General features: G+C 46.7%; 2 protein-coding genes across 5 annotated transcripts in view; one reads left to right on the forward strand and one right to left on the reverse strand.

Moving 5' to 3' along the window:
- ADAMTSL2 (ADAMTS like 2) overlaps positions 1–3,037 on the forward strand; it is a 41,513-nt gene extending 38,476 nt beyond the window's left edge. For all 4 annotated transcript variants that reach the window (XM_061604105.1, XM_061604106.1, XM_061604102.1 and 1 more), the window contains one exon: positions 28–3,037. In XM_061604105.1, coding sequence (XP_061460089.1) covers positions 28–146 — 119 coding nt within the window. In that variant the 3' untranslated portion in view covers positions 147–3,037. The remainder of the gene's footprint in view (positions 1–27) is intronic.
- A 1,518-nt stretch (positions 3,038–4,555) lies between these two features.
- FAM163B (family with sequence similarity 163 member B) overlaps positions 4,556–21,933 on the reverse strand; it is a 33,929-nt gene continuing 16,551 nt past the window's right edge. Inside the window, exons 2-3 of the mRNA XM_061603988.1 lie at positions 7,812–7,927; positions 4,556–6,807 (exon numbers count right to left, since the gene is read on the reverse strand). Coding sequence (XP_061459972.1) covers positions 6,403–6,807; positions 7,812–7,904 — 498 coding nt within the window. The 5' untranslated portion in view covers positions 7,905–7,927 and the 3' untranslated portion in view covers positions 4,556–6,402. The remainder of the gene's footprint in view (positions 6,808–7,811; positions 7,928–21,933) is intronic.

Here is a 21,933-nt window from a genome sequence, read left to right on the forward strand (position 1 = left end):
TCACCTGTGCTCACCCTTTCCCCACAGATGACAGCTGCCAAGACCAGGCTGGGACAAACTGTGCGCTGGCCATCAAGGTGAACCTCTGCAGCCACTGGTATTATAGCAAGGCCTGCTGCCGGTCCTGCAGGGGCCCCCATTCCTAAGAGAGGACCGCAGGAGCGAGGGATCCGGCGGTTCTCGAGAGCAGCCTTCGGGATGCAGGAGCAGCAGCCTTGCAGGTGCACCCTGTTCCTGCCCGCCCGCGCGTTATGCCACGATGCGGAGAGTGAGGGCCGGAGGTCCTGTAAATGGAGACTCCTCCTGTGCCTCGTTCCTCCCTCCCGGGCTCCAGAAATGGAGGGACGCTTCATTGTATTTGCTACTACTGTCCATCAGACCCCCACCCCCCCCACACACACATTACTCACAGACAAAAAGTCACATCCTGGATATGTTCCCCCCCCCCTTAAATCTCATTTCCCTAAAGTTGTGTTGGCTTTTAATGTTCTCCTCCCCACCTTAGTTTACTTTGCAAGATTTCAACAGGAAGGCTCCATTCAGGTACGACCCCCCACACCCCCCACACCCCTGTCCCTTGGAGCAGTCCTTCCACTTCCATATTTTGCCCATTTGGGCACCAAGGGCCTGCCAAGCTTTCGCATCTGTTGTTGGCTCTCCGTGTGAAGTTGCTAAGGAAGAAATGTTCAACCGTTCACTGGCGAAAAATGTTGCGACATGCATTCTCTGGCTGGCCTTCTCCACGACAGGCGTGCATCCCATCAAGCAAAGCACCAGGGTGTGCCATCCATCCCCCTTGTCCCTCCCCTCCGGTAAATGACCCACCTTTTGGAAGAATCATCGCTTGAAAGCATTGCATATCTGTTTATCTCTGGGGCAGGGGAAGCTTTTTTCCCCTCCTCACCACTGGGCCGCTGTGGGCAGGATCAGAGGCAAAAGTGGGCAGTGCCAAAGTTGCAACTTACCTTTGCAAAACATATAATCAGAGCCTCCTGGATGTGGCCAGTGGCCCATCTAGTCCAGCATCTTTTTCTCACCGTGGCCAATCAGATGCTTCTTCTGGGAAGCCCCCAAACAGGACCTGAGCGCAACACCAATGCTCTCCCCACCTGCGGTTCCCAGCAACTGCTTATACAGAGGCATACTCCCCTGCTGGGTCAGGCCAGTGGCCCATCTAGTCCAGCCTCCTGTTCTCGCAGTGGCCAACCAATGCCCCAAGGGGAGCAGCACAGGAGTGCTCTTCTGTACTGGTGTTTCCTAGCAACTGGCATTCTGAGGTATACTGCCTCTGAAAGTGGAGGGAGAGCATAGTTATTGTGGCTAGTAGCCATTGGTAGCCTCACCCTCCCCGAATTTGTCCAATTCTCTTTTAGAGCCACCCAAGGGGGTGGCCATCAGTGCCTGTGGCAGGATGCACTCCAGCCACACAAAAGGCAGTGTTTTCGACCCCCCCCCATCATGGCTGGCCCAAGGCATCTTGCTGCCTGAATGATGAGATCCCCTCAGCCTGGTTCCATGCATCAAGGCGGAACAGGACTAATCTCCAAATCTTTCTTCAGCGTGGGCGATGGGGTAGTGTCATTCACCACACGTCGAGGCCACAGACTATATTAATGGGCGCAAGGCAGGCCACGCTCAGCAGAGACACGCAGCTCTGTTCTCCGGTACTGTGCCGTCTCTGCCTAATGGTAAGGACTGCCTCGCAACATCATCCATCTCTCTACCCCCCCTTCTAAGCAAGCAAGAGATATTATTACCATTCAAGGAGACAATCCCAGCTGGCCAAAAGCAATCAAAGGGGTCCTTGGCCTCAGGAAAGGCATATGTGATCCCCAGGGAGGACTGTAGCTTAGAGATAGTCCAGAGGGCCACATAAAGAGGTCTGGAGGTCCGCATTTGGGTTCTGGGCCAGGGGGGTCCCCTCCCAACTATACCCCTTCATGCATTCATCTAACACTTCATGAAAACAAGCAAAACAAGACCCCTTCTAAAGGTCACTTGCCAAAGTGCTCTGGGGGGAGGCGACACTAGCCACTCTGTCGTTGCTCACAACTGGGTTTTTTCCTTGCTAGCTTGCAGATCTAGTTAGTTTCAGAGCTCTACCGCAGAGTGAGAAAAAGCTACGTTTGGTCAAAATTAGGGATGGAGGAGCAATTCGATGTGCATTGCAAGTCGCGTCGATCAAATCCGCACTTTCCAAAACAATCTGAGACCCGAAACGCAGCCACCCTTTGAAAGATGCACTTATCTGAATTTTGCGATGCCGTTCTCTAGCCAAGTAATGTTTACAAAAATGCATCTATTAGGGGGAAAGTGTGCACAAAACAAATATGTTAGTGGAAATAACAAACAAAAACGTATTATATTAGGATAAACTGCTTGCAGCAATGTGTGCGTTAGTCAAAATGTATTTATAAGGAGATGTTTCGCACTAAAATGCTCAAGAATTTTCATGGTTTTTTTTTTTAAAAAAATGGCAAATTGTTTCAAAATAGAAAAATGAGAAACTGAGAGAACCAAAATTAACAGATGATTCCATCCCTAGTCAGAATGCAATGCTTGCAGCCTCATTGCAACCGAAATGCAATGACTCTGCCTCCCTCTTTCTCTTGCTCTACCTGTTGAATTTCATCCTCCTGATAGCTGTTCCTTTCCTCATCCTCAGTTTCCCCCCTTTTTTCCTCCATCACAGTGGAAATTAATGTTGCCCAGGCGACAAAGCCAAAAGCCCATCGGATGTAATTAGACATAGGTGTGTACTTTTTCAGAGATTTTTTTTTAATCATGTAATCAAATTCCAGGGCTTATACTCCTTTAATTAAAACAAACAAGCAAAAAAAGACAAAAAGACATAATACCTACATAGAGTGTAGAATAACAAAGACATAACAGCAGCACTTTATATCAAAAAAAGAGAGTCATGCACTTTCTTTTTTAAAAATAAAATAAATATATTTGTTTACAAACGGTGAACTTTATCCCTGTAACCACAGAAACTGTACACGTTAAGTATATTTTAAATAAAAGTTGTCGTATTTATGGTGCCAGACTGTTGTCCGCTTGGTATTCTGCCTGTTTGTTTGGCACATGGTGATTAAAAAGGATGAAGAGAAAAGCGCTGGAATGGACTGTTTTCTCCCCCCAATGCTGGAACCTGCAGTCGGTTGCCGGAGACCAAACTATATGTGTCATTTTGCCATGTAGGTAGGCTGGGCATGAAAGAACCAAATTAGGAATGGGTGTTAACCAGATTTCAACCAATTATTTATTTATTTATTTATTAAATTTATTAGTCACCCATCTGGCTGGTTGTCCAGCCACTCTGGGCGACGTACATAATAAAAACATATAATTACATTAGAACATTAAAATCAAAAGTAGAACCTACCCCACCCCAAAAGCCTGCCTGAAGAGCCAGGTCTTCAAAGCCTGACAGAAGCTCATCAAAGAGGGGGCATGGCGGAGATCATTTGGGAGGGAATTCCACAAGGTGGGTGCCACAATTGAGAATAGTCCTCACCAGTCTAGCTGTTTTAACTGATGGGATGGAGAGACGTTCGTTTGAGGCTGATCTTGTTGAGCGGCATCACTGATGATGCTGGAGGCGCTCTTTCAGATAGACCATGGCGCCAGCAGGGTGAAGAGGGGCTTTAACCCTAATTCTTTTAGGGCATGTACTCACTGTTTGGTAATGTGCATTCAGTGCTTGATGCAAGGGCCTTTTGTGGGAGCTATACACACAACATCATCCCTATGTCATCCCTGTCCCACACTGTTTGTCAATCTAAAGTGCATTCAGCTGGGATGGTTATAATCAGTGGGGGCTGGTGGCTCTGTGTCAGTGGGGCAGTGGAATCCACTTCGGGTTTTAGTCTGAACTTTTAAAAGCTGTCCAAGGTGCAGGACTTATTTTGGGGAATAGGTCTCAGCACCTTGGACAGCTCCTTGAAAGTTTAGACTAAAACCTGGAGTGGATTCCACTGCGCCACTGACATGGAGCAACCAGCCGCCACTGGTTACAATTAGCTTTGTGCCAAGAATGCACTTCTCAAGTGCTTGCTGCATGCATGCGTTGACAGAGAGCGTGTTCTCATGTCACCTCCAATTGGGGCAGACCTACTGGTGTTGCAGGGATGCCCCATTCCCCTTCACCGTGTTTAACTTGTCTAAGAACGAAACAGACAAAGCAGGAAGCAGGAGAATCACTTAGCCTCCTCTGTAGGTGGATATATCTCCCTGTATACAGTGTAACACCAGTTTTGAGCCTTTTTAATTAAAAAAAAAGATTTGTGGAAACACTACTTGAGGTGAAGGGAGTTTGAAAACACACCCACCTGTGTGTACAGACAACACGGACAGGAGCTGCCGCTTTCGATGACGTTATTGCGCAAAGGTGTGTGCAAGCTGCAAACTGCTGTGTGCAATGCGCATTGTGAAATAAATGACCCCTGTGCATTTCAAAAGCTATGTGTGGATGCCGCCTGGGTGTCACGAAACAGAGCACACCTCTCTCTTGGGAACAAAGTCAAAGATAAGTTTATTTTTTCCCAAAGTTTTTCTGTTTTGATTTTAAGAGTCCAGAAGACCTGTACAAGTTTAAGCACAAGGCAAAGTGAATGGAAACCCATGACATGGTTCAATTAATTTTCAAGATATACAGCGGGGGAGGGGGTAAGTGGATGAAAAAGAAAGATAAGCACAGAAGAAAAAAATACAAAGATAAACACAGTCACAATTTAAATGCAACAAATCCCCCCCCTTTTAAAGAAAAATGTCATCAAAACAAACGCAACTTTTAAGAAGAGTTGTACAAAATTCACCCAGAGTTCTGCAGAAACAGCTGCAACTACGTCAGATCACTTAAAAAGACTGAGCACAGCGACATGGATTCTCTTCATAGGACACGTCCCAGTCAGGATATTGAAACTAGTTACAAACTGGATGCTCGGGGTGGTGGTGGTAGTGGGGGACTCTGAGCCATAACAGAAGTGTCTCACCTATTAAAATAATGCCCATTGGCTTAAAAGAGTAACCGAAGGGTATTTTGCATCTTGGATGACTATTCCCAGTGGAGGCAGAGCCAACTTGTTCTAGTTTTGTCCCCACCCTCCTCTTCCTCCTTGCTGAGTTCTACTAGGGCAACACTGAGAGCAGGAGAGGCGAGGGCTGGCTGAGATCATCAGAAGAGCCTTGCTGGAGATAACCTAGGCCAGCATCCTCTTTTGACAGTGGCCAACCAGTACGGGAAGCCGGCAAGCAAGGACCTGAGTGCAACCGCATGAATCTGCCCCAGACTGAGGTTGGTAGGCCAGCCCCCCATTTGTCCAAAACAGATCAGCCTCCCCTGTCTAGAGGACTGCTACCTCTGACCCACCTCGAACGCAGAGCAATGGTTCCAAACCCAACAAAAGGACCAATTACGTGGGATGTTTAAAAAGAGAGAGAGAGAGAGAGAGAGAGAGAGAGAGAGAGAGAGAGGAGCATGCCAAAACAGAAAAGTGCTAAATCGGTTAAAGGAAATGTGGGGCACCTTTTGGCTCTCTTGGTGTTTTGCTGAACTACAACTCCCGACAGCCCCAGAAAGCATGGCCAGCGGCCAGAGATTATGGGAGTTCGAGTTCCGTAACATCTGAAGAGCCAAAGGTTTCCCCACACCTGGCTTAAAAGGTAGGAAGAAGACCTAAACTATTAATCCTGCCCAGAGACTTCCTCTGCCTCCTGTCACTATGGATAGCAATGCCCAGAGGCCCTTCCTCTAAGAGTCCCCATTCTTTCCCCAGAAGGCGTTCTGGGTCCTGGTGAGATAAGATCATGTGCAGGGATTGGGTAGGTGGCTTGTGGCTTTGATGGTTAGTTGATTGTCGCCCCTTGGGAGATGAAAAAGAGAGTGGGGTTGGCACAGAGGGGAGATTTGGGTTGCCCTAGCCCTGCCCCCTTCCACCACAGCTACGCTGCAGGGACCCCCAGACTTTAATGGCGGCAAATCAAAAGGGATGCAGTCAAAAGCTTACAAAAGGATGCCCTGTATCAAAATCTTCTCTTTGTTAATATATATATATATATATAGATATAAAAGAAATTATTGTCAACACTGAACTTTAGAAAATCTAGATTCACCCATCAAACCTTTGCCCTCATCCGCCCCCCTTTATACAATGCATTGTTAATAGGTATATAGATAATTATCCCGAATTAACATATAAATACATTCATCATTTTAAAAGACTCTCCATGGATTTTTCTTCATGTAAAAGAGCGACGGCGTTGTTGTTTTTTACAGCCACAAGGTATACGTAAGGGACGAGGTGGAAGGAACCACACCCTTCTTAGAGGGATAGGTACGCCATCCCCAGTGCCCGTGGGGGCCAGCAGCCATGGCTCTGTAGCCAACCCCGGCGCCCATCAGACGTCGGTGCTGATGCTGCGGCTGCGAGAGAAAGCCTCGCGCATGGCCGACAGGCGGTTGGGGTTGAGGGCCTGCAGGCCGCTCAGGTTGACCGGCAGCTCCAGGTCTTCCTGGCTGATGGCCTTGTAGTTGATGAGGTCACCTCCGTTCCGGATTCCCTCCTCCTCCTCCGGCTCTTGGAGGAAGAACGTGGGGGGCTCGTAGTGGGAGCAGTTGGGGCAGACCGTCTGGCACTGGGAGTGCTTCTTGTAGGGGGAGGAGGGGGAGGAAGAGTGGAACAAGGAGGGGCCATTTGTCAGAGCCACGTTGCGGTTGCAGTGGAGTGGGGGAATGTGGGAATCCATGTCGAAGTCGGGCTCGTCGCCATCATCTTCTGACTCTTCTTTCTTGCAGCAATAATACTGGGGGGGGGGGAGAAAGAACGGCAACTTGACCACATCTGCAACCAACAACCACATCTGACCACATCTGATCCGTGCGGTCTGGGCAATTCCCCTCCCCCAAGCAACCCCAGGACAGGCAGGCAGATACGTTGGTTGTACCCACTGGGAGCCTTGCTCAGAGTGAAAATAATGGACAGGACAAACACAGGCCTATTCATTTCAATGGGTCTACTCTCAGTAGAACTTAGCTGGGTATCAACCCTCTGTGCTGAGGTGGAATCATGTTCTTTTTCATTGAGGTTACTATCAAAAGGCTATGGAAGCTCTAATGTACCCTGATGTGGCAGATTCAGAAGTGCACAGTCCCTTCACGTTAGTCACAGCCATGCCCCCCTTTTTGGCTGCTGGGTTGAGAATGAGATCCTTGTTAATGCCTTCTCCCACAACAACAGATGCCCCTAGGAGCCAATCGGCATGAAACGGGAGCCTGTTAGCTACTGAGAAGAGTATTCTCAGTTGCTGACTCACCTCCTTTCACTCCTGTGATTGGGTCCAATCAGCCGGAAAGGACAAGGAAGCATCTTTGAAGGCTCTTCCCAGTGGCTAATTCCCCTTTCATGATGATTGGCTCATAGGACTCTGGAGACATAAGGACCCTACATCTACCACCACCCCCTATCATGAAATGTTTTCCAGACTAATCCTTGGAATCTCTTCTGGTTATTCTGCTTGAGGGTTCAAATAGGTCAATTTACTGAGCAAGTTACAAAGTTTTTGCAAGTTTATATATATATGGGGGAGAGTGTTAGCTACTGAGAAGAGTCTTCCCAGTGGTTTTATATATATATATATATATATACTTTTTTTTGCATTTGAAGCCAGCTGACTGCAAATGCATTAAAGTAAACAGAATCTTTGACACATTTCCAGAGATTGAGGAATAAGCAGATTCCAGGTGGGACCTGAGCAGTTGGTGGCCACTCCCTCCTTCCCTCCTCCCTCCCACTTCTAAATCCAAATACCTGGAGCCTACAGTAGCAGAGAACTGCTATGATGCACAGTAAGATGACAGTTGCTAATATTCCGCCTGTGATGACCACAGTCCCGGCTGTCATTCGACCTCCTCTCCATTAACACCCTGGAAGACACAAGAGGCAGAATGTGTTAGGACAGCCTGGCATTTGGGTGAGGGGTGAGCCTGGGACCCCTCAGAGGACCCTCAGAGCAGTGACCTTTCCTGTACCAAAGCCACCTCTTCACTCCTCGGGAAAGCCCCCCAAAGGAACTGCTGCACAACTTTTGAAGTCTTCTCTGCTAAAGGGAATCACACAGCCACAGTCGCAGTTTGCTGCCTGCGGAATGACAGAAGGGCCACAATTTAGTTGAGGGTTTGGCCTGACCCTCTCCTACAGTTTTCTCAGAAACCTGCATATCATCAGTTCCACCCACTCCTGTCCACGTTGTTCCCCATAACCACCACCACCACCGTTCAGCTGTAAAGGTATCAGGTTTTAAAAGAAATGCCCCACTCCCCAGGGACACCAATTTTGCCCAAGCCATGCTTAGTTGCCCTACATGCCTGATGTCAGGTACCATGCTTGTAAAGGCTGGCTTAACCAAAAGTGGGCTTGCAGGCACCGCCCATCAGATGGTGCATGCAAAGCCCGATGCTCTGGCCTTCTCGAGACCTGACCATCTCCTGATGAGGGTCTTGAAGGATGCTCTCCACGGGCACTTTGGACGTGCATTTCAAACTGCGTGAGCAAAAATGAGTTACCTGAAGTCGTGACATCATGTGGTTGACAGGTGGGTAATGATCTGGCCAATTCCCCGCCCCCAATGATGATGATGATCATCATCTATTAATTTATGTGCTATTTCTTGTTCATCGTCACCTATTAAATTATATACTGCTTACAAGTCACAATGGCTTCTAAGCAGCTGACAATTGACAAGTAATTCTAAACCCCACACATAATTAAAATGCACAAAACAATTCCATCAAAGCATCCAATATGTCCATAATTTGAAAAAACAAATGCAATGAAACAAGCCAGTTAAAAAATTGCAACAATTAAAACATTTTTTTAAAACAACAACAACAACAATTAGATCACAAGTTCAAGCTCAGGGGAACGCTTGCTTAAACAGGGATGCCTTCAAGAGCCGGTGGGATGCCGTTACTGATGGAGGCCTCTCGTATATCCGCAGGGAGGGCGGTCCACGTGGCAAAAGCCTGCCTCCGTTACTGCCTTGATAATCATCAGTCCGTGGCACAACTAACCAGGTACATTTGCTGACGTTAATTAAATAAGAAGAACAACAATAGTACTAGTAATAATAATTTGATCGAGGAGGGGACGGTTCTCATAAGAACAAAAAAGGGGGTCGGGGATCTGGGAATCTCGTTGGTCCTTTTTCATATTCCACCTCAGAAGAGAGAAGAAGGCCTCGTTCTTTCCCCACAGACATACTGTAACCTTTCTAAATCTGGGCAGACAGTGGCGAAGTTCTGGAGAAACGCCTACAGAGCGCCTCCAACCCTCTCATAGGTGCCAGCTGGCAGGAATCTGTGGCAGCTAACGGAGATGTTCAAAGGGCACTGCGGAGCCTGGAGGCCTCCCGCAAGAGGCTCTTTTGCAAGCAGGTGTGCAGAAGAGGAGGTGGCCGTCTGCGGAGGGAGGGAGCCCCAGCCAGACGGCTTCCATGTGCCCCTTGGCTTCCTTTGGGATTTTCTTTGGGGCTGCAAGAGTCCCTTTCTGCTCCTCCTCTCAGACCTGAATGTCAGGCAGTTCTTGCGTGTAAGAACAGCAGATGGAAGAGAGAACAAGCTTCCTTTTGAACTGAGAAGCGCCGCCGGTGCTTTCAGACACAATGCTGCAGAGAAAGCTGCCTCTCATCGAGTCAGACCACAGGCCCATCTTAGCTCAGTGCTGTCAACACTGACTGGCAGAAACTCTTCTAGGTTTCGAACAGAGATCTGGCCCGGTCCTTTCTGTAGACACCGGGGACTGACCCTGGGACCTTCGGTATGCAAAGCAGGTGCTCCAGCCACTAATGCATAATTGGGCTACAGGATGAGAAATGTGCGAAGCTGCATTATAACCAAGTCAGAATACCTGTCCATCTAGCTCAGTACTGTCTGCACTGACTGGCAGCAGCTCTCCAGGGCTTCAGACAGGGGATATTCCCAGCCCTCCCTGGAGATGCCTGAGAGTGAATTTGCCCTAGGTATGTGTGCACACATGCATGTGAGGGTGTACGACAGTGTATGGGGTGGCCACCCCCACCATACTAGCACACGGCCCCCAGCAGGTTGTCCAGGAGTGAAAACGGCCCTCAGACCAAAGAAATGCTCGCCATCTCTAAAATGCAGGGTGCCTTCAGAGACAGGACTCCGCAAAGAAGAACACCTGGCCAGCCTCACTTATACAGTCTGATTTGAGGGTGGGGTCTCCCCTGTCTCAAATCAAGTACAAAGATTATGTGGGGGGGGCAGGGGGGTGAGAAAGGCTGAGAACTTTCTAAGCAGTATACTTTTGTGAGGGATTTTTCATGGCCTGCTCTGCTGCATGTTCGACGTTGCAGGATCAACATAAAAAGCAGAAAGCAGGAAACTGAGCCTGAACCAAAGCGCTTGCTTTGGACGGAAAAGGAGGCCACTATTTGTCAAGTGTTTTAAGATGCCCTCCAAAGAAAATAAATCTCTTTTCTACTTGCAGCTCCTTAAAGTCCTGTTGAAAGTCAGAAATGGATAAAGCAGCACTCTTCTTCAAAAACAAAAACTCGTCTCCTGTTTGCACTGCTGCCCTCGGAGACGTAGTCTGCAGCTGGGTGGAGGGGATCGCAATTGATCCGTTCCTCTGAGCACCGATTTGTTCAAACCCCAATGGCATCTCCAGCAGGGCTGGGAATGCCCCCTGCCTGAATCCCTGGAGAGCTGCTGCCAGTCAGTGTAGGCAGCACTGTGCTAGATGGACCAATGGTCTGACTCTGTGTAAGGCAGCTTCCTGGGCTCCTGTTTAATTCAGGCCTTTATTCAGAACCTTGAGGACTAGAATCTTTATTTTCAGGGGGAGGGCCGTAGCTCAGTGGTAGAGCACCACTGCATGCAAAAGATCCCAGTTTCCATCCCTGGCATCCCCAGGTAGGACTGGGAAGCCTCCTGCCTGAAACCTTGGAGAATCATAGCTTAAACAATCACGGCTTCCCCTGTTCCCCTCACAGTACTACAATTCCCAGAGTGGCTTAACAAGCAATCCCTTTCCCCAGGGAAGACTTTGGCCTCATAGTAAGGCCAGCCCTGGCCCCGGATATTAATTTCCTCCGAAGAGTCTGACCTACCAACGATGTTCTTCTGGACCAACTTTACAGAGTGGTGCATTAATGGAAAACCAAGACAAAGAAATGGATTTTTTTTGTGTGGCAACCTGAATGACAAATATTAATCAACCTAGGTTTAGGCCCTTTTCTGATTAATCCTCTTACCTCGGGCAATTAAGCATCTGTCATTGTTCCCCTCTCAAGATATGCGAAGAAAGCAGCTAGGCATGTCTGACTCCTACAGAGTTTTATGTGTGTGGAATGAGAGACGGCGGGAGGGAAGGGTTTTAGTCACATATTTATTGCATTAAATATATATACCTAGAAGCTTGAAACTCTCCGGGGCATTAGGGGAAAAAATTAAGAACACAAGCTGTTGGAAGCCCAAACGCCCAGAAGCAGAACAGTTCCTGTCTAGACTTTGCTTTTTACATTTGCTCCTAATTTCATGCTCCGCAGGCTTTGAGAACCACCACGCCGGTTGCCAGGTCTCGGGGCGATAACCAATTAAGTCATTGCTCAGAGTAGACCCACTGAAATGAACACGTCCAAGTTACTTACGTGCTTCGTTTTTTGAATGGGCCTACTCCGAGCATGGCTGGCATCAAACATCCTCCGTTGGGCGACAGCCTGAATCGTTCAGGTGAAGAGCTGAGGTCACATCCACACCATCCGTTTAATGCGCACGGCTTGCCTCAAAAGAATCCTGGGAACAGTAGTTGGTGAAGGGTGCTGGCAACTGTAGTGCTGTGAGGGGGTAAATGTCTGTTCCCAGGATTCTTTAGAGGAAGCCACATGCTCTAAATGTATGTGTGATGTATGCATAATAGGGATGTGAGCTAAATCCTCAGTATCAAGCCAGAAGGCTGCGTCTTGCATGTCTGGTAAATCTGCTAGTTTATTCACTCCCTCCCCTGCATGCACACACATTTGCCTGACAGGGATGTAGCCTTCCAGAGTCTCGGGGGGGGGGGGTCCTAGATCCCTTACTTATTTGGGAGCCAAGTCTCAGTACGGTCCCTATGTCTCCAGCATCCTGTGAGCCAATCAGCATGAAAGGGGAGTGTGTTAGCCACTGCAAAGAGTCTTCAAAACCAGTATTCAAGCCTGGCCAGATTATTCTCTAATTTGAGAAGGGGGTGTGGCTGTCACTATCATGAAGGGACCCTGCACTTCTTAATTTGCCATTACACTACTGCTTCTCAGAGTCCTATCCTCATGAGAAGTAGCAACATTTTATATAGAGTAAATGGAGTGGAGAATCCTTTTCTTTTCTTTTTCAGCCAGAGGGCCACATTCTCTGCTCGGCAAAGGTTCTGAGGGCCACGTGCCAGTGTTGGGGAGGGCCACAGACAAAAGCGGGCAGAGCAAGAAGCGTAAATTTCCTCTGCGTGCAAACTAAACATTTTTGCACACACACCCTCTGAGGCATGATGAGAGTTTTCACTTTACAGCCATTTGGGGTGAGAAGTAGGGCAAGCGGGGGGGGCTGGTCACAGCTCCGAGGGCCAGGTGGAGTGGCCTGGAGCGCCACCTTTGGCACCTGGGCCTGATCAAGGGGAAGGCGTTTTTGCAGCTTCTTGGAGACAGAATTCCAGCCTGACGGTCCTGTCGCATTTGTCGCCTTTTCTTCAAGCAATCTTTTAAATGTGTGTTTTTGTTCCTCTTCTTCTGGACTGGAGCTCGCTTGCGATTATTTATATGCAGCAGTTGTGCAGAATTGGTTTAATCATGACTGTGAGAGCTGCTGCTGTGGGGAGATAAGAGACTGCGCTGCAAATGGACGCATGCAACCTCAACCCCCCGCAGGGTGGACCTCATCAGATCGCCTTCTCCCTCCCACCCTTTATTCCCAATTGCAAAAGGAAGGGGGATGCTAGAGGAAGGGGTCACAGGTCAGCAGCAGAGCACCAGCTTGCCATGCAGACATCCCAGGTTCAATCCCCAATGGCATCTCCAAGTAAGGCTGGGAAAGACCTCGCCTGAAATTCTGGAGAGTTATATGGAAGCATGAGGACCAGAACCTTATTTTATTTGTAAGGAAAAAGCAACCATCACTCAGTGGTACAGCATGTCCTTTGAATGCAGAAGAATTGCACTGCCTGCCCATTAGCTACTGGGCCAAGTTCAAGGTTCTGGTTTTGGTGTACAAAGCCCTATAGAGCTTGGTACCAGGATACCTGAAAGACTGTCTTACCCCTTATATACCCAGTTGATCACTGTGCTCTGCAGGTGAGGGCCTCCTGCAGATACCATTTTATCTGGAGGTCCATTCCGCACAACACAGGAAACAGACCTTTAGTGTGGCGGCACCAACCCTGTGGAACTCCCTCCCTTAAATATTAGAAAGGAGTCATCTCTGTTATCTTTTCAGCACCTATTGAAGACCTTCCTCTTTCAACAAGCCTTTTAAGTAGAGACCTTATCCCATTCTGCACCTGTGTTAGAACTGCTTGTTAAGATGTTTTTTAAAAGATGTTTTGTTTTAATATGTTGTAAAGCTTTTTATTTTTAAGATGTTTAAGTGTGCTTTTAGAGTCTTTGTTTGCTGCCCTGGGCTCCTTCTGGAAGGAAGGGGGGAATATAAATTTAATAACATAACATACATACATAAATAAGGTCCCCAGTTCAGTCCCCGACAGCATCTCCAGGGAGGCCTGGGAATGTCCCCTGCCTGAAACCCTGCAGAGCCTCTGCCAGTCAGTGTAGACAATATGTTGAATTATACGGACCAGCAGTCTGACTGTGCAGAAGGCAGCTTTTGTATATTCTTATTTAATTCAGACTTGGCTGTTCCATAGCATTATTGCTCGTTCTTTTTATATGTGTTTTGGGGGTACATTGCAAGTATATTTTAATATTTGTGGGTCTTTTTGCTGATTGCGTTTGATACTTTGGGACCTTTATTGCATACAGTACTGAATCCTTATTTAATTCAGCCCTTGATAAAGTACTCTGAGGACTAGAATCTTACTTTTTTTTAGGGGAAGGCGTCATAGCTCAATTGTAGAGCATCCACTTTTCACACAGAAGAACCCTGGTTCAGTCCCCTGCATCGCCAGGTAGGGATGCAGATTCCCGTTGTCCAAACCCCTGGAGAGGTGCTGCTAGTCTGTGTAGACAGTACTGACTTATATGGACCAATGGTCTGAGGCTGGACAGCCACCTGTCGGGAATGCTTTGATTTGCATTCCTGCATTGAGCAGGGGGTTGGACTTGATGGCCTTATAGGCCCCTTCCAACTCTACTATTCTATGAGTCTATGAGTCGGTATAAGGCAGCTTTCCATATTCCTGAGAAGACATTCCTCAGCAAGGTTACCGAGATAACATTATGCAAAACAGAAAAAGTCATACAGAAATGTCAGTTTAAAAGCAACTCAAAGTGAAGGGGGGGAGCTTGCATGTAAGAAGCACTCACCCCTCTTTTCCATTCTGATTCTCTCATGCCAATGCCCCTCCTGTCCACAGTATTGACCAGAGAGAATCCTGGCTCTGTCGCCCAGTGTGTGATCCTCTTCTGACCTGATATATCGCCTTGCCCCTTATATGTACCCCCAGTCAATCACTGTGTTCTGCAGGCGAGAGCCTCCTGTAGACACCATCTTATCAGGAGGTCTGTTCTGCACAAAATAGAAATCAGGCCTTTGGTGTTATGGCCCCTACCCTTTGGAATTCCCTCCCCTTAAATATTAGACAGACGCCTGCCTCTATTTTCTTTTTGGTGCCTACTAAAGACCTTCCTCGTTCAACAAGCCTTTTAAGTAGGGACCTTTCCCTACCTCTGCATCTGCATTAGAGTTTTTTAAAGATAGGTTCATAGGAAGCTGCCTTGTACCAAGTCAACCCATTGGCCCATCTAGCTAAGTATTGTCTATACTGACTGGTAGCATCTGTCCAGAGTAGAGATGGAATCCTCCTCTTTTACATTTTGTTTTTAAATGTGGCTCCCTACTGGTTCTTAACAATCTGATTCCTCGTTCCTCTGATATCTTTTCATTTTATAATCACTATTTATTCACGAGTCTCCACTGGTATTGATCTTTCTTCTGAACTCTGTAATGATTGCCTGTTTACATTCCTTTTCAAGTGCACTGTATAGCAGATTAAGGCAGATAATCAAATCAGTGTATTTCCCCCTGCTACTTTCTGTCTGTCAGTTACAATCAACACCCCATTGACATCAATAAAAGGGAATTAACATTGGAAGAGCTCACCTAGAAAGTAGATCGCTAAAAGTATCACTCACACTATGGATGATTTCAAAGCGAATATAAAAAAAACAAATTGGAAAAAAAGAGGAAGAATGAGTCAGAAACCAGGTGCAGAGAGTTGCTACTTCAACATTCTCCCTGCAAAGATAGAGAATATCAGAAATAATCTTTAATCCAATGGCAAATCCGATTACTGCAGAAACGGAGCCCATCGCTAGTCCAGAGTTTCACAGAGGGGACATTCTCAGGCCTACCCGGAAAAGCCGGAGATTTAACCAGGGACCTTCTGCATGCAAGGCGGATCCTTTGCCATTACCTAAGGCACTTCAATGTTTTAAATAGTTTTCTCACTTGTGTGTTTGCCTGCTGCCCTGGACTCTTGTGGGAGGAAGGGCAGGATATTGTTGTTGCTTCTGGATCTTAACTGTGGAGATCTCCCACTGTGATATGGATTCTAGTTTTTTTGCAAAATTTGTGAACTCTCAGCATTTGCCTCTCAGCAAGGCACAAAGGAAGGATACACAAACAGCAGATCTATTCCTGCCGGTGACCTTCAGAGCCCATCAGAGCTTGCAGAAACTGAGGATGGGTAGGAGAATCAAAAGACTGGGGTGGGGTGGGGGAAGAGAGCTTCTGGTAGCACAGAAGCCAATGCAGTGGCAGGGAAAGCAGCCTCCCATCCAACAAAACTCTGGGGCAGCTATCCAAGAAGTAACAGAAAACAGATTTGGGGGGGATTGTGTGGGTTCCCTCCGCCCTCCATTCTCTCTCTCTCTCCACAATTACAAAAGTTAGGAAGGATTGTTGATTTCAACCCAAAGGAACCGAAATAAACTGCAGTAGGCGCAGCAACAAAATTTCCAAAGGGTTGCTGCCCAGGTCTGGGTTTCTTGGCAAAGAACTCCTTAGACATTAAGAACTAGACTGGGGAGTTAGGAAGTGCCAGGCATTTGGGCCAGACCAAAATCTGTCTAGTTTCCCAAATGGGCCAGAGAGATGTCTCTGAGAAGCTCACAGGCAGAGCAGGAATGCCAAGCCTCCTCCTTGTTCTTAGTCCTCAGCCTCTGCCAATCCAAGATAGACTGCCCCTTTACATGGAGTCTTCATTTTCAGTATTGCACCCCTCTGAACTACTGGAAGTCCTCCTTGGCCTTAACTTTTAAAAACTTTTTAAAAAAAATACATAATGTTTGTTTTTACATTTATATACCACCTTTCTTCCAAGAAGCTCAAGTTGGTATACATGAGACTCTCCTCCTCCCTATTTTATCCTCACAACAAGCCTGTGAGGTAGGCTAGGCTGAGAGAGAGAGAGAGTGATGGGGCCTAAGGTCACCCAGTGAGCTTTCATGGCTGAGTTGGGATTTGAACCCTGGTTGTCTCCCAGGCCCTAGTCTGAACCCTCTAACTGCTACAGATCAGCATGCAGAGGAACCACTCTGCCACTCGTGCAGTAGAGCTGCTAATCTGCTCGCATTTGCCCGTCAGCCCATATCCTGCCGACAATCCACAGCCATCCCCCTGCAGCCCAGCGCCTTGCTGCTTCCCAATGGCCCGCCACTCCAGGCAGCGTTGCTGTCGAGCGAACCCACCGACAAATGTTTTATAAGCGCCTTCAGCTATCTCCGCCAATCCCTTCAGTCCCACCTTTGGTGGTGGGTGAAGGTTGGCCCCTCTCTTGTCCAGATGTCACCTTCCGTTCAACCGATCCACCAATTAATGGAATGCCAATACCGCTTGTGTGAGGTCTGATATAAATTGTATTTCTCAGGACCACATTTGCCACCAGACCGTTCTTTATCGGTTACACTGACACCCTGCCTCCAGTTCTCCATTAACTGGGCCAGCCGGGCATTGTTTTTCATTGAAAGGGTTTAGGGGAAGGGCCAGAGCTCAGTGTGAAGCATCCGCCTTGCAACGCAGGAGGCCCCAGGTTCAACCCCCAGGATCTCCAGGCATGGTTGGGAGTAAGGATGGACAGATCTGTCAATCTGGGGTTCCCTCCGATTCTCATTTTTCTGATCTTAAATTCATTTCCCCACATTTCTTCAGCAATTTCTGATTTTATTTTTAAATCCTCATGAACAATTTTCGGCATTCTGGTGCAAATTTCTCCTACTCAACACAGGATGGCTATCTTTTCGTTCTCATGTTGTCTCAGAAAGTCTGGATCTGGCTTGGAATGAGAACTGAATCAAAATTCTCACCCATCCCTAGTTATGATATCTTAAAAGGTGTCTAAATGCATAGTGAACAAACAACTTTCACAGATATATATGTGTGTGTGTATATATCACATATAATATACATGATATTATTGCAACCTCATTTTTTTAAAAAGGAATATATATAAATAAGTGAAATAATACTTTAAAAAATTACAGGAGGACCAAATAACACACAGTTGGACTTCATTTGACTCAATCAGGGATGGACAATTAAACGCTCAGACAATGGCAAGGGATACAAAAGGAAAAAGGTGTTTAATGCTTCCCTGTTTCCTCAATCTAAATCCCACCCTGACCCCAGAGAGCTGCTGGAGGAAATGTGCCCATATGACTTTAGAGCCAAAAAGGGAAGAGGTGACTTTGACTGGAGATCAGCAGAGCCACTGAACGAAGGCAACATCTGCAGCTTCACAAAGCCTCCTGGATGCTTTGACTATGGGCTCATGATGCTAGGAAAGGGCGCCCCCTGGAGCAAGCAGAGAGAAAAAGCAAGTCCACAGCAGCCTTTCTCCCTCTCTCGCAAGACTAGGACTTGCAGATCTCCAATGAAGGTGAAGATTGGAAGATTCAGGCCAGTCTCAACAAAGCACCTCTTTGCCCAGCGCATGGAAGTGGGAGGCAGTGGTGGCCACCAACCTGGAGGGCTTTAAAAGAGGATGAGGCAATTTCATGGAGGAGAAGGAGGCCATCAATGGCTACTAACCATGAGAAAAATGAAAAACGGAAAGAACCCAGTATTTGAATGAAACGCAGCCATCCTTAAAATTTCACACTTATTCGAATTCTGCGACATAGTTCATCAACCAAACAATGTTTACAAAGATGCATACCATAAGGGAACATGTGCATTAAAAAAAGAATATACGTTTGCATATAACATGCAAAAACGCATTATATGATAAAAAAAATTGCTTGCAAAAATGTGTACCTTAGTCAAAACTGCCTACAAAAATGTGTTTATTAGGAGAAAGTGCTAGAGAATTTTCCTGAGGATTTATGCCAAAATGTGAACTGAATTTAAGATTGGAAAAATGAGAAGCTGAGAGAATTGAAGTGGTCAGAGCTTTCTATCCCTACCTTCAACTCAATCTCTTCCTCTCTTTTTTTAAAAAAAAACCTACAAAATTAGACCCAAAGCAGACCGAAAATACATATTTAATGAGATTTAATGGTAACTGGCAATTCTTCCTGTTTTTGCATGGAGGAAACCTAGGGAGAGAGCATTTCAGCTGTCTGCTGGGACTCGCGCACAATGTAATCTGCAGGAGAGCAGGCGGAGAGGACATAAAGCCTTAATTATTCCAACTGCACTGGAAGATACTAAGAAAAGGAAGTGGAAGACGGGAGGGGTGCAGATTTGCAAAAGAGTAAGGCGGGGGGGGAGAGAGAGAGACCCGTATTTTGAAAGGCTGCAAAAAAATCACGTGGGTGCAACAGGCACATTGATTTCATTCTTGTTATCATTTTGTTATTGTTATTATTAGGCTCTTACTGGAAGGAAGGGCGGGATATAAATCAATAATAAATAAATCAAATTATTATTATTATTATTATTATTATTATTATTATTGCATTTATATCCCACGTTCCCAAGAAGGAGCTCAAGGTGGTGTGTACGTTTCTCCTCTCTCCCTATTTTTACCTCACAACAACCCTGTAAGGTAGGTTAAGCTGAGAGAGACTGCAACTGGCCCAGAGTCACCCAGTGAGCTGAGTTGGGATTCAAAGCCTGGTCTCCCAAGTCCTATGCCAATACTGGCTTTCCATGTGTGTGTGTGTGTGTGTGCGTATGTGTGTGTACGCGCATGCCACTGTACAATAAAAAAAATGAAATGGACTGCCTTCAAGTTGATTCCGACTTATGGGCGACCCTTGGGATAGGGTTTTCATGGTAAGCGGTATTCAATAAACATAGACAAATCAAACCATAAGTCAAAGGTGAGGAACCTTTTTCAGAGTGGGGGGCCGTATTCACTGGGCAGCTTTCCAAGGGCCCCATGGCATTGGTGGGTGGGGACAGAGGCACTCTGGCATTGATGTCAGGGGAGCAGTGAATCCGCTCCGGGTTTTACTTGAAGCTTTGAGGAGCTGTCCAAGGTGCTGAAATCTATTCGGAAAATAGGTCCAGAACCTTGGACAGCTCCTTGAAAGTCCGACGTAAGTGGGCATTGTGATAATGTCGATTGCACCTTTGTACAGTAGGCTGGTTCCGACACACATTCATCCCCCCCTCCTGCATCTAAGAGGCATGATATGAGTTCAAGGGTGCATTCCAGCCAGGCAAAAACATGCAGGGAGGGGGCAAAACAGAGTCAGGGAGTGGTGTGATGAGGCCCAAGGGCCGGATAGAGAGGGTTGCAGGGCCACATTTGGCACTTGTAAGGTATATTTAACAAAAAATAGGATAACACATGGGCTTGTATCCAGTGCTAGTCTCACTCAGAACAGACCCACTGAAGTTAATGGGCATGACTAACGTAGGTTCATTAAGTGTAATGGTTTGCATCCAGCTAAACTAGTCACACCAATTAATTTCAATGAGTCTGACTTCATTGTCTGCAACCTATAATATCTAAACCCAAATGAAATCTCAAGTAGGATAAAGGCGCTCTGAACCACCAAGGATATTGTGCCTCTTGGGCCAGAATGGGGAACATCTGTTGCCCTCCAGATGTTGTTGGACAACAATTCCCAGCAGCCAGCATGGCCAATGGTCAGGGATGAGGTGAGTTGCAGTCTAACAACATCCAGAGGGCCACAGGCAGTGGTGACTGTTGGCTTTGAAGTCAGTGGGGCAGTGAATCCACTCCGGGATTTAGTCCAAACTTTCAAGGAGCTGTCCAAGGTGCTTCAGCAGAATTTGATCAAAAGGAGATATAAAGCTTGGTGTTACCTGGGTGGTTATTGGCGATGCCTCAGTCCACGTCTCTGGATGACCACACCCAGCGGTTTCATGTAGGCATTAAAAAGAGTTGCTGAACTACAACTCCCATCAGCCCCTACAGCAAGCATGGCCGATGGCCAGGGGTGATCAGAAGTGTAGCTCAGCAACATCTGAGGGCCCAGATTTCCCCACACCTATCTTAACAGATTCCTTCTATTGCCATCCTGTATTGCGTTGGCTTCACTGGCCTTGTTCCAGCTACATTTGGGATTTGCTCTATTAAAGGGTCAGTGAGGGAAGGAGAAGCCGTTTATTGAGGGCCTGATGAACTTTGTAAGCATATTTTGAAGGGATCTATTTTCTAAGAGTTGGGCTTTTTGTGTTTTATCGTGGCTAGAATTTCCTTATTTGTGGGAAGCATCACATAAATAAAAATGAACAATTGTTAATTTTTGTTTTAAACTTTTGTATTTAGATGGGGATTTTTTTACCATTCTGTGTTGCTCCAAGACATTTCATGCAGTTAAGTGACAAAATTAATGCAATTAATTGTTACATTTATCCTTGGCTTACTACATAAAATGGCTCAAATTCACTTACCATTGTAAAAAAAAAAACATATGCAAGGTCCATACAATTTACCGGTGTATACATACACTCACACGCACAGTGAGGATAGCAACAAGAGAACAGGCCTGGTCTGGAGTGTTTTTACTTTTCATCTATGGAATGCTCTCCCTAGAAAGACTTACCATACAAATGAAAAATAAAACAAACATTAAAAAACTAATAATAATAATAATAATAATAAATAATGCAGGAACACCAACAATAATAAAGCATTATTTACAGGGCAATTGCAAGTATTTTACTGAGAAGCATTTTGATCAACGAGTCCTTCAAAAAAACCAAGGATCAGAGGGACTCATACAGTGGAGGTCAGAGGAAGCTGCTCCCCTGTTGTACCCGGTGCCTGAAAATATATCCTGGCGAGCTCAGGATTAGACTCAGCCAGGCCAGCCAGATGGATGCAAAACTGCACCATCAGCACAAACATCTTCAGGCAGCAGCTCTCTGACGCAAAAGCATCTTGACGTTAGCCTTTTATATACAGCCAGGTGAGAGAGGCAGCTACCTGGGGAAAGCCTAAATCAGGGGCCTAGATTCAGCCTGAGGGCCACATTCCATCATGGGGAACTTTCTGTGGGCCACATGCCAGTGGTGGGCGGGGCTGGCTTATACCAAGTCACAGCCCTTCCCCTAAAAATATAGTAAGGTTCTAGTCCTCAGTGTTCTGAATAAAGGGCTGAATTAAATAGGAACATAGCTCCATGTAGCTCAGTATTGTGAACACTATCTGGAAAGAACTCTCCAGGCTTTTGTTGACACTGACTGACAGATTCTTCAGGGTTTCAGTCCCGCCTGGAGAGGCTGTTGGGGATTGCACCTGGACCTTTGGTGTGCAACGCAGATGCTCTACCACTGAGTTACAGCCT

The sequence above is a fragment of the Rhineura floridana genome, chromosome 20 (genome assembly GCF_030035675.1).
Source record: "Rhineura floridana isolate rRhiFlo1 chromosome 20, rRhiFlo1.hap2, whole genome shotgun sequence".
In the NCBI taxonomy this organism is placed as follows: Eukaryota; Metazoa; Chordata; class Lepidosauria; order Squamata; family Rhineuridae; genus Rhineura; species Rhineura floridana.